The sequence below is a fragment of the Silurus meridionalis genome, chromosome 22 (assembly GCF_014805685.1).
Source record: "Silurus meridionalis isolate SWU-2019-XX chromosome 22, ASM1480568v1, whole genome shotgun sequence".
NCBI lineage: Eukaryota > Metazoa > Chordata > Actinopteri > Siluriformes > Siluridae > Silurus > Silurus meridionalis.
In genome coordinates, this window is record NC_060905.1 from 2,093,840 (window position 1) to 2,108,270 (window position 14,431).

Below are 14,431 nucleotides of genomic sequence, written 5' to 3' on the forward strand. Positions count from 1 at the left end.
TTTTTTCGCATATCCCAGTGATGTTAGGAAGCTGCGGTCAGTGTGATACAACCATGATACTGTGCCCCTGAAGCACAGTGGGACAAGGGCCCAAGGGTGACAACTTGGCGATAGTGGGGCTTTAAGCCCCGACCTTCTGCTCAGTAACCCAGAGCATTAACCACTGAGCTACTACCACCCTGTGTGACTAATGTGACTGAAATGCTATGTGTGGTTTCACAGGTACAGTTCCTGGTGGACCACGGAGCCATGATCGAGCATGTGGACTACAGTGGGATGAGGCCTCTGGACCGAGCCGTGGGCTGCAGGAACACTTCAGTGGTGGTGGCCCTGCTGAAGAAGGGTGCCAAGATTGGTAAGAGAGAGGGGGGGCTTTGTGGGGGGAAAAAAACAGGAGATTGGAACTGACTGAGCTGGCACCTCCCTTTCACCAGAGGTGCCCCAGCTGCCTAGGACCCCTACTAAATTGTGATGTTCTGTTCTTCCTTTCATTCTGCTTTTTATTTTTTTATGTCTATCTCGGCACAAATGTTTAGAAATGCGACTCTAATTAGTTCTCAAGGTAATTTGCAAATTTGAATCGCTACAGGAAGAGTCATAAACTCAGCAACAGCTTGACATTGGCCTTCAAATAAAGTTGATCAGTTTGAGAACAACCATGATATAGATGTTGCACTACACCAAACCCCGGTGTTTACTGACATGGTAGCATTCTATCAGTGTGTACTGAGAGAGGCCACTAATGCTGTTGCTGCTGCTGCTGCTGCATTTCACGCCTTTTCACACCTTTTACTTGGTTCTATCTATCTCTCTTCTTTAATCTGACCTATCCCTCTCTCTGGGCTGACATGGACCTCTAACCCTGTGGTGATTTGTTCACCTTGCTCCCCCTATCTCCCTGACCCTTGCGTGATCTCCCCCTCACCTCCCTCTATCTCTAAGCAGGATGTCAGACCCTCCCCAGCAGGGCCAGAGGTAAAGCGCTCCCAGACCTCTGTGTGTGTGTGTGTGTGTGTGTGTGTGTGTGTGTGTGTGTGTGTGCCCTTATCAGTCATTTCCAGCCATAATTTATATATATATATATATATATATATATATATATATATATATATATATATATATATATATATATATATATATATATATATATATATGTCTGACCCATTCCACTTCACTACCCTTCTTTGATGGTTAACTTGTATGTGGTGTCTTCATAAAAGCTCATCATCCAAAGCACAAATCAGTCCCTTGTTTGGGAAAGCAACAATGCTATGATATGCTCTTGTGATGCCTGCTAAGATAATGGACCGATCCCACCACAGGAAGATATGGTTGCTAAGTAGGTCAAGTTTCTGCTTAATGGAAGCTAAAATCATTGAGAGAAGTTTCTACTTAGCAAGTTTTTTGGAATCTGGAAAGGTTCCAAGTTAGAAAGGTTCAGAATTCTGGTTGGTCAGGAGATCAAATTTCTATGACAGAAGCTCAGAAAGTTGACACTTAAAGACTTGCTGTAATAGAAAATAAATCAACTTTTGTGGCAGTAATGGTCGCATTGCTTCAATTCTTTTTTCTACTACAGCAGGCTCCAAATTTTTATGTATGCTGCATTCTCTCAGCTTGAACTGGTTGATATGTAGCATAAAATCTTAGCCTTATTTCGCATTTGACCTCTTTCAACTTTGAATTCCTACACAGAAAGTCTCCCTAACCCTGAATTTAACTAAGTGGCATCATATTAACAGGGCTTCCGAGTGGCAATGAAAAAATTAATCTTAGCAATTGGGACTAGACAGCTCACATTTGGCTAATATTTTTCTCCAAGCATATATTTTGATCATATCAAAGTATTTTAGGACATGCTGGTGCAAATGTGCTAAACTGGGCTAATTGCAGACAGCAAAGGTTACTAAGTAGAGTTATGAAGGCCAGGCAACTAAGATGAATGTTGGGATTGGTCATAGCCTGTAGGTACATATGCATGAGTGCATGTCTGGTAATGCATGATTGATGCTAATGGATTGTTTCTCTAACAAAATTAACCCATCATGAAATGTCACACGCTATTAGACTACATAACTCATTTGTCGCATGGCTTGCAGTGCTTTCTGCTCGGCCTGCCTGATTTGTCTGGATAAAACAGAGACCTTCTCAGTACCGGTGTGTAAAATACAGTTTGTGTTCTCACAAAAACAGTCCATGATGCAGGTTATAAGGGAAACATTCGCATGCCATACAGCTAATTCAGCGAATGTCCGTTTTTTTGCTGAGGTACAAAAGGTACCGAATGTCGGCCATTTTCCTGTGACAAATACAAGCTAGATTCTCAGAGGTTACCTGTGCTAACATCACCTGCAGTGCTGTAGAGGTGTGCAGAAGCTGTAAGCAGTTCCACATTGTTGGTGATGAGTCCCTTTTTTAGTTGGAGTCAGGGCTATTTCCCCAATGTGGCTGCCCACTCGTTTAGCATAATATATCATGCTTGTTAGCCTCAATCGGACTGGGGTCAGAAGGGTCAAACAAGATGGAGGCAGGTCAAGATTTGTATATTAATCTACACTAACCAAGCATAACAGTATGACCCCCTGCCTAATATTGTGTTGGTCCCCCTTTTCCTGACCTCTTAACAGCATTAACAGCATGAACTTCTTCAGCAGTTTGAGCTACAGGAGCTCGTCTGTTGGATCGGACCACACGGACCAGCCTTCGCTCCCCCACGTGCATCCCACGACCCTGTTGCTGGTTCACCACTGTTTCTTCCTTGGAACACTTTTGATAGATACTGACCACTGCGGACCAGGAACATCCCACAAGAGCTGTAGTTTTGGAGATGCTCTGACCCAGTCGTCTAGATGTCACAATAATGTCAAACTCGCTCAAATCCTTACGCTCGCCCATTTTTCCTGCTTACATGATGCAGGTGCCATGATGAAGATCATCAGTGTTCTTCACTTTACCACTCAGAATGTTATAATGTCAGAAAGTTATTGCTAGTCGGTGTATATAAAAGCCCCCTCTATTTGTTTAACTCCTAGACTGTGACACCTTGGCCACTGGACACATGGTTAGGTCATTGTCATTGTCATTCTTTTGTCGCTGGACTACTGAATTGTGTGTATACCGTTTGTGTATTGCTTTATGGAGTTTCTGTAATCAGTGGAGTTCAGTCTGAGTTTTGAAGTGTTCCCCTTTCCCTCTGCAGCTGACGAAACATTTCAGCTATATGCTGAGCCATTTATAACTAGCGTTAGGTGTGTTGGTGGAAAGAGGAAACTAAGCTCTAACCTACATTCACAACAACAAGCAACGTCCCACAGACCATTTCTATGGAGTGTGCAGCACCTGTGTAGCAAACCTTGGAATGTATTAACAGAGATTGTTGATGAATTGACATAGTTAGTATAGTTAGCCTGCTTTGCTAATCTGCCAATGCATTTAGCATGCAATTCAGACAACCAATTCCACACTAATTAGCATTTATTTAACACCTATTTACCTGGATATGTCACATCCACAAACTACAACTGTAGCAGATACTACATCGCTAGTGTGAGCGTTAGGATAGAGTGCATGGTACATCAGAACCCAGACTGAGCGCCACTGACTGATATGATTTGAATCTCTTATTTGCCAAAGACAAAATAAACATGTAACCTTTAATGGGAACCTTAAATGCACTGCTTGTTTCAATCAAGCATGTTCGCATGCTGCCTGACTTCCCCCTCTTCCCCTTCTTACTGTGTAACACAGGTCCAGCAACGTGGGCCATGGCCACCTCCAAGCCAGACATCATGATTGTCCTCCTGAGCAAGCTGATTGAGGAAGGAGATGGATTCTACAAGGTCATTCTTTCTTCAAAATGTTACATAATAATTAAAGGGTTTGGATCATCAGATATCATAGTTGTGTCGTCCTAAAAATATCAGCATGAAACAAAGTTTGTTTCCCTATCTTTCTTTTACTTCCTTCCTGTATATCCCCCTTCCTACCTCCATACCATCTACACAGTTCCTACTTTCACTCTTTCCATCTTTTCTTAGCCTGTACCTTCCAAACTATGTTCTTACACTATCTGGCATGATTCCTTTCATACTTTTTGCATATTCTTCATCTTTCCCCAATTTCCTTCCATCAGCATTCCTGTATACCCCTCTTCCTTCCTCCCTACCCATCTACATGATTCCTACCTTCACTCCTTCCACCTTTCCTCTAACTGTACTTTCAAACCTATGTTCTCACCTGGCATGATTCCTTAACTCTTTCTGCATATCCTTCATCTTTCCTCAACCTCCTTTCTGTATACCACCTTCTTTTCTCCCTACCCATCTACACAGTTCCTACCTTCTCTCCTTTCATCTTTCCTCAACCTGTACCTTCCAAACGTTCTTACCTGGCTTGATTCCTTACGTCTTTCAGCTTTTCCCCTTTTTCTTCAATCAGCATTACTCTATACCCTTCGTATTTCCTCCCTACACACCTACACAATTCCTTCCTTCAATCCTTCTACCTCTTCCCTACCTGTACCTTCCAAATTATGTTCTAGTAGTACCTGGCTTGATTTCTTACATCCTTTCTTTATATCCTTCATCTTTCTTCTAACCCCCTTCCTTCCTACCCTCCCCACTCTACTTTTCTGACTAACCCACTTGCCCACCTATTCCAGTTCCTTCCTACCCACAGCCATCTCTCTTTTCATTACCAATCGACCTCCCATCTCTCATTGCTCCTTACCCTCCTTCAGAACTCTTCAGAACTCCCTTCTCCTTGTGCTCCTACCACTATGAACCTTTCTATGTACCTTACTTTATCTTTCCCCTTCTTTTTTCTTTTTAATAATTTCCTACCTTCCTTTAGTTATTTCTACACCATTATTACTTCCATCTTTTTTTTCGAAGATGGAAGTTTTCCTACACAACTGCCTACCTTTGAAGTTTTTTCCAATCATGTGTTTTACCTACATGCCCACCTTCCTATCTTCTTTTTTATCTTCCATTCTTTGCATCTTAACAGCTGTATTTTGTGGTCTAACAGAAGGGGAAGGTGAAAGAAGCAGCCCAGCGCTATCAGTACGCCCTGAAGAAGTTCCCTCGTGAAGGTTTCACAGAGGACCTGAAGAGTTTCCGTGAGCTAAAAGTCTCCCTGCTGCTCAACCTGTCCCGCTGTCGGCGCAAAATGAACGTTAGTAGCTAGCGGTTTGGTTCCTGTAATGATGCGTCCTGAGAATTGAACACAACATTAGTCATTTGTGCAGTGCACATGCACTGTTCAGTGTAAAGTAAATCTAAGTTAGTTCTGTTAATGGATATAATGGGAGTTTTTGTATCACACACACATTGCCACCGGAATGTTTGTGCTCATTTACATTCACTTATCTGGAATCCTACCCAAGCATTTTTTTTCTTTTTTCATTTTTAGTGGGATGAGGCTGCTGGATTTCTGTAGTCTTTTCTAGATATGTTGAAGGCAACATCTGACCAACATCATCACTATTCATCCCAACCACCTTTTTTTCGGTTTTTGGTCTGTCAAGTTGATGATTTTCAGCACTAGCTTAGATACATTTAGACAGATCACGTCAACAGACTTGTTGGTATTGTCCAAGTCCTGGCACCTCTAAATGTCATTGTGTTAAAAGCGCCCCCTGGTGGGGATGAACATTTTGCTTCATTGAGTTTATATGTGTGTGTGTGTGTGTGTGTGTGTGTGTGTGTGTGTGTGTGTCAAGTTTCTTACATCAGTGTTTGTAAGGACAGTAGCATTTTTTGAGGGTTAACTCGATGCAATTGTGTGTATGTATGCATTCCCAATGAGTGTGTCCATCATATGTATGTATAGAATGAGTGTGTCCATATCAAACCATGTATGTATGTATGTATGTATGTATGTATGCATGTGACTTGCCCTACATGCCTCCACCTGTATGGCTCTGTGTATGACTGTTGGCCCTGTTGTTGCTTGCAGGACTTTGGCATGGCGGAGGAGTTTGCCTCCAGAGCTCTAGAGTTGAAACCCAAATCCTATGAGGCCTTTTACGCACGAGCCCGCGCCAAACGCAGCAGCAGGTAACCGTAGCAACAAACAGAAAGGGCGCTGGGGCCTAAACCTCCTACTTAAATTTAGATTTGGTAATGAGGTGAAATCTTGGTAGTGGTACAGTACTCTCAGGATATGGAGGCTCATTCTCATACATTTCAACCTTGTTTTTATTCTGCAGATGTACCATCTGTCACATCACATCTTTATTTCTACATTTTTAGATTATTTTTATGAGTAAAACACACACACACACACACACACACACACACACACACACACACACACACGCAACCTGCCATATTATAGTTGTTGGATGGTGAGCTCTGGTTTATTGTGTCCAGCAGCAGTTTGTAACATTTGTAAATGTTTCGAAAGCTGTAATAAACAAATGACAAAAAAGAGCTGCTGATTTAAAACACTGCACTGCAGTGGAGCCCCTCGTTCATTTCTTAATTTCTTGATTTAGTTTTGAGTTTGATTTTGATTTCTGGCCCAGAAATAATCTTCAGGACAAAACTAATAGGTTTCACCATTTTTCCAAAGTGGCCTGGACTTAAAAATCTGATGTTTCTTATGGCTCTTCATCAGTTTCAGAACCGCCGATGGAAGACCTCAGATAAAATAATCTTTTCATCTGAGACATTGTTGAAAGCTGTGGATAAATCAGTACGCTTTACATTTATGGCATTTAGCAGACGCCCATGTCCAGAGCGATGTAAAATAAAAAAGTGTCTCAATCTTAGAATAGATCTACACTGGTATGCTAGTTTACAAACTTAAGATAAATCAGCCTACAGCTCTGTTGAGAGGATTTATTTTTTAAGACAAAGCAAACCTTAAAAAGTACTAGTTTTCAGGAAGAGGTGGGTCTTCACCCATTGCTTGACGATATCCAGTGACTCCACTGTTCAGACATCTAGGGGAAGTTCATTCCATCACTTCTGTGCCAGAACAGAGAAGAGCCTTGAGGTATACTTACCTCTTACCCTGAGAGAAGGTGGTACCAGTTGAGCAATTATAGAAGATCTAGTAGTGAGAGCTTATCCACCACTGACTAGATAAAATGAGATAAGATCAGATAAGATAACATATACCTTTATTCGTCACACAGTGGCTAAATTTCTATGTTCTATGCAGCAAAGATAAGAAATGTGCAAATGTATAAAGTAGAGAAATGATACAAGTATATACATCACAATGCATAAATAGAAAAGAAAAAGGAAAGAGATCACCAATAAAGTAGTTACACTTTTAAACATTTTGCACATAGGTAATACTGCATTGTTTAAATTGGTGTTATTGCACCGTTATTGACACTGGACTTTGGATCAGCACCCCAATCTGCCAATGCTGAGTTCTTGAGCAAGGCCCTTAACTAGCTCAGTTGTAAGTCGCTCCGGATAAGGGTATCTGCCAAATGCCATAAATATAAATGAATAAAACCGCTTGTTAAACTCTTTGTTGTATGACATACTTTACAAGTGCAGTTCAGGACAGAAGGAACTTCTCAACAAACATCATATCATGGCTCTAGAGATGTTTCATGGAGATTTTACAATGTAAAAGGCCTGATTAGTTTCAAACAGAAAGTCTAGGGCTGCAGAGAGCTCTAAACTTTCTCTTTTCTATACACAAATGTCAATAAGCTGGTGTTTTACCTCCACAGCACACATAAGACATCTGTCTCTTTCTGATTAGGCAATTCCACGCAGCCCTGGAGGACCTGAGTGAAGCCATCCGCCTGTGTCCGAATAACCGCGAGATCCAGCGACTGCTGCAGCGTGTGGAAGAGGAGTGTCGCCAAGTCGCTCAGCAACAGCAGCTGGATCCACCTCCATCCCCTCCCCATGAGCAAGCCCCGCTAATGGTGCCGCACCCTCCTTCACTGGAGCCCCGTCTGTCTGACATGGAGCCAGTGCAGGACCTGTTTGAAGAAGACGAGGATTACCTGGAGCAGGACTTGGATGGTCTTCCACTAGCCGTAACCGCTGAGCGTCATTCTAGTCCCTCGGGTTTGCCTGTCATCCAGAGCATGCCACCTTCCCCAAGCCATTTGCCCTACCTTTCCGAAAGTGCTTCCATGGGCCATGCATATGAACTACGCCCCAGTCCTCCTTCCATGTCCTCTCCGACTCGTCAGGGCTACCAGTCCACCTCTCCTTCGCTCTCTCCGACGCACCAGACATCCCACTATCGTCCGAGCCCCCCTCACACCTCCCCAGCCCATCAAGCTTCCTCTTCATCTTCCTCCTCATCTTACCACTTCAGCCCGCCTCCTTCACCCTTGCGCCGTGGAGCCTACACCTCTGAGAATGCAGCCCTCTACAGACCACAGTCTGCCTCTGTCAGCTCAAACCGCTATCAACAGGAGGTACTTGCGGGCAGGCCCAAATCGCCGCTAGCTAAAATGGGCAGCCAGCGCTCACTGCAGCAGCAAACTCAGTGGCTACAGCCAGCCAAAGCCCAGATCGTTCGCACAAATCAGACCAGTGGCTCAGTGCACTCCGCTGCTTACTCGCATATGTCCCAGGCAATGAGGGGGCATGTTCCGGGGGATGTCGATGAGCTTGGAGAATTGGCTTATTCAGGCCCGTTGCAGATTCAAGGCAGTGTGTACATAGAAGAGGAGCTCCCTCAGAGGCCCTCACATTCATACAAGCCCAGCATCACAGGCCCACGCTATGGTCAAATGGCACCTCAGATCAGCCGCAGCCAATCGGCCGCTTATTATCCCGTTCAGCCACATGAAATCGAGCGCCAGCCTCAGTTATCATCCCCTGAACACCCTCACGGTCTTCGGCGCCCACTAAGTGCCGCAGGGCCCGCCTCAAGGCCTCTTATCCACTCTCAGAGCACTGGCCTGCGCTTCTCACCCTCTAGCAGCAGTCTGGCTGTAGGATCCACCTCTAATTTAGGTCCAGGCTTCCGGCCCTCGGCTTCAGCACAACAAATGGAGATCCCACTGAAGATGGCTTATGAGGTCGGATACAGCGATGATATGTCTCCAGCTTCTCCACCCCAAGGCACCGACATGCGACTTTTAGGAGGGACCTACCCAGGCGAGGCAATGCGTGCACGCAGCACACCCTTTATGGGTATCATTGACAAGACAGCACGGACCCAGCAGTTTGTCCAGCAACCTTTGTCTTCTTCGTCTTCATCTTCGTCACGCACCTGGGCCGTGTCGTCTTTAGACACCGTCGTCTCTAGCCCTGCTACATCACCTGGCAACATGACCTATGGGCACCTTGCTTACTACAATCGCACCAACAATGCCCACAATGGACACCTCGTGGAGGAAGACTACTATCGGTCAGATACCACAGGCCGGGTGAGCCAGGGACCCACGTACCCGGACGTCAAGGTGGCGCGAACGCTGCCAGTCTCACAGGCCTATCAGGACAGCGACTATAGACAGGTGGGACATGGGGAGCGCCAAGGTCCTTCCTCCCCTATCAAACCAAAGAGGCCCTTTGTTGAGTCTAACGTTTAAGGCACACCTTGTAGATATGTACTAGGACTAGTTTCCCCCCAACACTTTGATGTAATCAGATCCTGAATAAATGGACCAGAAAGCGATGTTGTAGAAAGCATCTGCATTGGGATCCGGACTTGCAGGATGCTTCAGGAGCCTCAATTGGAATGGACCGCCTTAACTGCTGTATGCTATCTAGAGATGCGGCAATACTGGATTATTAGGATCAGAGTCTGTTTAAAAAAAGAGGATGTTTTATCAGTGTAATCGATAACAGTACACTTTAGAGGCTAGGTGAGAATAGACCTTTTCAAAAGCTAGCACTTACCCCTGACACCCCAAGCGTTTCTTTGTCCTTAGTTACTGTTTTCCCACATAGTCGACTAGTTGACTGATTAAAGTAAACAATAGCATTTGTGCCCCTTCCTGAACAAACATTCTACGCTCACGACAATGAGCAACAACAAATTATGGCCTAAGAAAGCTATTGTGATTGGCTGTTCAAACGAGCAATTCCATAAAAAAAAGAACATAAAAGGAGGTCCTGCTCAACATTTCCTCTACTCACATGTTCCTTAAAAAAAATCCATAATTCTGGACTTAATAATGTCATCTGGCGTGACAGTAGAGTTTTTACACTGGTACAAAATACACTGTATGGCCAAAAGTATGTGTAAAATGAGTAAAGCTCCTCATAATAAGCTCCACTCTTCCACTAGATTTAGTGGAGATTTGTGTGAGATTCATTCTGCCACAAGGATGTGTGTTAGTGAAGTCAGGTATTGATGTAAGTGAGGTAAGGAGGTTCCTGCGATGCAGGTTTATAGCTCTATAGCAGGAGATCTTTCACTCTAACCCATGTCATGCAGATCTTCATGGAGCTGGTTTTGAGCACTTTGAGTCTTTTAGTACAAGTGAATAGAAAATGTAATGTTAGCGCAACCAAAGACGGTCCACTTTGTGGAGGGTGTCCCAATACTTTTGGCTATGCAATGTACATGAAATGCCAGGTTTCGTCTCACAATTTTGGCTTTATTTCAATTTGACATTTGAGTGCAGACTATCGCCTCCTGCTGGTTATTAAGTGTGTTTGCCAGCTTTTTGGACATGGGCTTTGTGTCAGGGTCCTAATTCTGAACGTAGTCTAGCCAACTTAACGTTTTTACACCACGTTAAGTACAAATCACGTATGGAATCTTTTACTCCGAGTAATCAGGCCACATTTCATTCCCCTCTCCTACCACTAGGGGGATCTTTTGAATAAGGAACGATGACTTTAAGCTGTGGTCTTGCTCTGAAGTCTTGCCTGAAGCCTCTTATGTATATACGGCTGTAAAATGTGACCCCCCCCCCAAAAAAAAAAAAAATCAGTGTGTATATAGCTGAAATAACAACAGAAGATATGGAATATTTATCAATTTAAGTTATGTTTGTATAAAATGATATATACTTTAGTTCAGGTGCCAATGTGCTCCGCCTTCTTGCTCCCGGTAGGTCGGTAATGTGAATTATAATTTTTTTTTTCAATGGAAACTTTTTTATCATTTACAATGCCGTGCTGTGGTCTCCAGGCTCGAGGAGCAACATTCAGGAGTATCATCTCACACATCTCCATCATCATCTCACATTGTTTCTCCATAGTCTTTACAGATCACGTGATCGTAAAGGAGAGGCTTTTTTTTTGGGTTTGTTTGTTTGTTTGTTTTTTATAAACACCTTTCCAAAAGATTTTCGTATGGTGTATTTATTTCCTGGTTTTTATTATTATTATAATTTTTTTTTAATTTGATGTGACCGACCTGAATTATGATGATGATGTGATTATCCTGTGCTTTCGATCTTCTTGATCTTTTTTCTGTTTTTCCTGCTTTCTTTTCAGCACTTTTTCATCAGTCACTTTTTTTATTTTTGGTTCAAAAAGGACTGGAAACTTTTCTTTCTTTAAACCAATCATTTGTAACTGCTGTCAAAAAAATGGGTGGGGTTTTTTGTTTTTAGTTCCAATGTGTGGAAGAGAATTTTTTTTTTTTAAGGTTGACGTGTAAATGTTTGTACAAATTGTGCTTAGAATGCATGCTTTTTGCTGATGCACACATTATATATATATATATATATATATATATATATATATATATATATATATATATATATATATAAAATGTGTGTGTGTGTATGTATAAGTAAGGAAAGGACTGAGCTTCAATCATTCCTCCCATTCACCCCCCTTGTTATTATTATTATTATTTTTACCACTTTTATAACCATTTTTGTTTGAAATCTGGACTCTTCAGAATTCTCGGTATCTGGTTTTTGTTTGAAGCGGGAGTGGAAAGAAGAAAAGCCAAGAAAGTGAATGCATTTTCAATCCTGTTTCCTGATTGTAAACTGTACAATCAAACTGTATGTAAAGGAGAAAATGATGTACTAATTTAAGAACTCGAAGAAACTTCTCACGGGGTGAAACAGACATCGTCTGCACGAGTCTTCTTTTCTTTTACCTGATCATTATACAACGGAAGAAACATGATTCAATTATGATTCAGTTTTAAATCGCTGAAAATATGATTAAGTTAAATCATAAAGTCATTTTATGAATGAATACATCCAGGAACTCTGTAAACCTTTTTACTTATAATGCAAGTCTACTTGTAACTATAGCAACGCTCAGCATCCCTAGCTAGTACCAACTCCTAGCTGAATTACTGCTTTAGATTAAGATTGTAGATTTGAAGTAGAAGTGTTGTAGAAGTGCAGTAGATCAGAGCTGCATCACACACAGGATCTCATACAGTCAGAATGAACATCATCACTAAAGCAAGAAACCCAATGAACACACTTCAACACGTCTCCTTTCACTGGAGCCACAACTGCACCTCCACATACATTATCTCCAGCAGGAGCATCGATATTCACCTCATCACATCATTCCGGGGTTTCCTGCGTTTCTTCAGTGTATTAGAGTTTTCCTGGGGATTTGAAACAAAGGCAAAACGGGGTGTTTTTGTTCAAATTCTACTGGAAAGAACACGCAAAAGTGTAAATGGTGTAGCAACTGTTTTGACAAACTTTTGTCTTTTCTCCAGCTTTTCTTGGAAAGTCCGTCTGGTAAATGTCCTTGTAAGTGTCCCAGCAACCAAATCAATTTCTTCTCCTCTGTCACTTGTTGCGGAATGAAAAAAACAAAACAGCATGAATGTATTTGAGCTTGTGCAGTTTGCTACAGATGCAGGTTGAGAGCTCTGACTAGCGCGCTCTCTGATCAAAGGAAGTAAAAATGCCGACATCAATAGATGGCCTCGGAATCTGCAACTCAAAATCTGATTGGTTAAAGCAACAGGTTCATTCTCATAAAGAAAAGAAATCAACCACCGTCTTGAGAAGCTTCCTGATACCATCACACATGTTTCTGGCATTTGGCAGAGCTTTTGATGGTTAAGGTTTTTGCTCAAGACCCGGTAGTTTTTAGATTTATAGTGATGGGATTTGAACTCATGACCTTCAGGCAAGAAATCCAACATCTTAACCATTTACCACTTCCCTGATGTTTATTATAAGAGATTCCAGATTTCTAATCTATTTCTACCACATATGTTCACTATGTATACAGAAGATAGAGCTCCAGGTGATAATGAGCAGTGACACATGAATAATGAGTGATGTGTTGGAGGAGTGAAGGCACTGAGACAGCAGTGTGATTAACAATCCACAGGGAATAACACCAATGTTGGTGAAGTAAGTGTGTGTTGGGTGGGTGGGGCTTCACTCTTCTGGGAAGCTTCAATCTTTTGGGAAGCTTCATGCAGACACGAGGGTGTTAGTAAAGTCAGGAACTGATGAAAGTGAGGGGGAGATCTTCCACTCCAACCGATGGAAAGCAGATCTTCATGGAGGTGGCTTTTGTGCACTTTTTGTTATGCTGGAACAGTGTTTCGGGTCTCCTAGGGTTCCAAAATGAAGGAAAGATTTCATGAAACAGCATAAAACTGTTTGTGGTAACGGTTTTGGGAAGAGCCATGTACGGCATACTTTTGGAGAACACGTAGTTAATATTTACCACAGATTTTTTTTTTTGGCTCGTGTTTGTGTAAGACGTATTGACGCAACTTCAAATTAGAGCTTTCGGAAAATTACGAGTTTCTGAGTGGTAATTACGAGCTCAAGGGTGTTTTTTTTTTTCTTAAACAGCTGAAAACTCATAACAGCTTGAGGTGGATGTATAATTATAATTATTTCAGAATTTCTATGAGCTTGCAGAGGAGACTGAGAAAGTTTCTGCAGAGAATTTCTATTTATATATAATTTTCTGCAGAAACGTTCTCGATCTCCTCAAAAAGCTTGAGATTTCAACAATTTATTTAACGAGGCTTACATCGACATTTGACTTTCCCTGCATTTTTGCAGACGCCCCCTTTTTTAGAGCGACTTACAATTATCTCTTTAATACAGCTGAGCAGTTGAGGGTTAAGGGCCTGGCATATGGGCCCAACAATGGAGGCTTAGTTTACTGGGATTCGAACTCATGACCTTTTAATCAGACCTTTTAAGTCCAGCTCCATCTTAACCAATAAGATACCCCTACCCTTCTGCCCTTTCCAGATAAAAGAATAAAAATTAGAAGACCTTTTCGAGCCTTTTTTTTTACTTTCCGTAAGTGTATCATGAAGAAGAAACTACACATGTATATGGAATGTAAAGTTCAAAGAACATTGACATACAACAGATACAGAACATCGGTGTCTCGATTGTTTCTTAACAGAAATGTTTTCCATTTTAAACGCTTCCTGATTTTTCTTACTCGTTCCGGTCTGAAAACGAGCGCTCTAGAATTCTCAAAACCTGGATACTGAAACAAAGGGAGGAATAAAACTTTATAATCTGATGATCTTGAGCTCAGACTCATGACTGACAGGAACTACAACCGAT

At 42.2% G+C, this 14,431-nt stretch overlaps 1 protein-coding gene across 1 annotated transcript in view; it reads left to right on the plus strand.

Moving 5' to 3' along the window:
- The window catches only part of tanc2a (tetratricopeptide repeat, ankyrin repeat and coiled-coil containing 2a), a 122,242-nt gene extending 111,008 nt beyond the window's left edge, over positions 1-11,234 (plus strand). The window contains 5 exon segments of the mRNA XM_046834462.1: positions 223-355; positions 3,748-3,839; positions 5,029-5,175; positions 5,959-6,059; positions 7,732-11,234. Coding sequence (XP_046690418.1) covers positions 223-355; positions 3,748-3,839; positions 5,029-5,175; positions 5,959-6,059; positions 7,732-9,526 — 2,268 coding nt within the window. The 3' untranslated portion in view covers positions 9,527-11,234.
- The last annotated feature ends 3,197 nt before the right edge of the window (positions 11,235-14,431 follow it).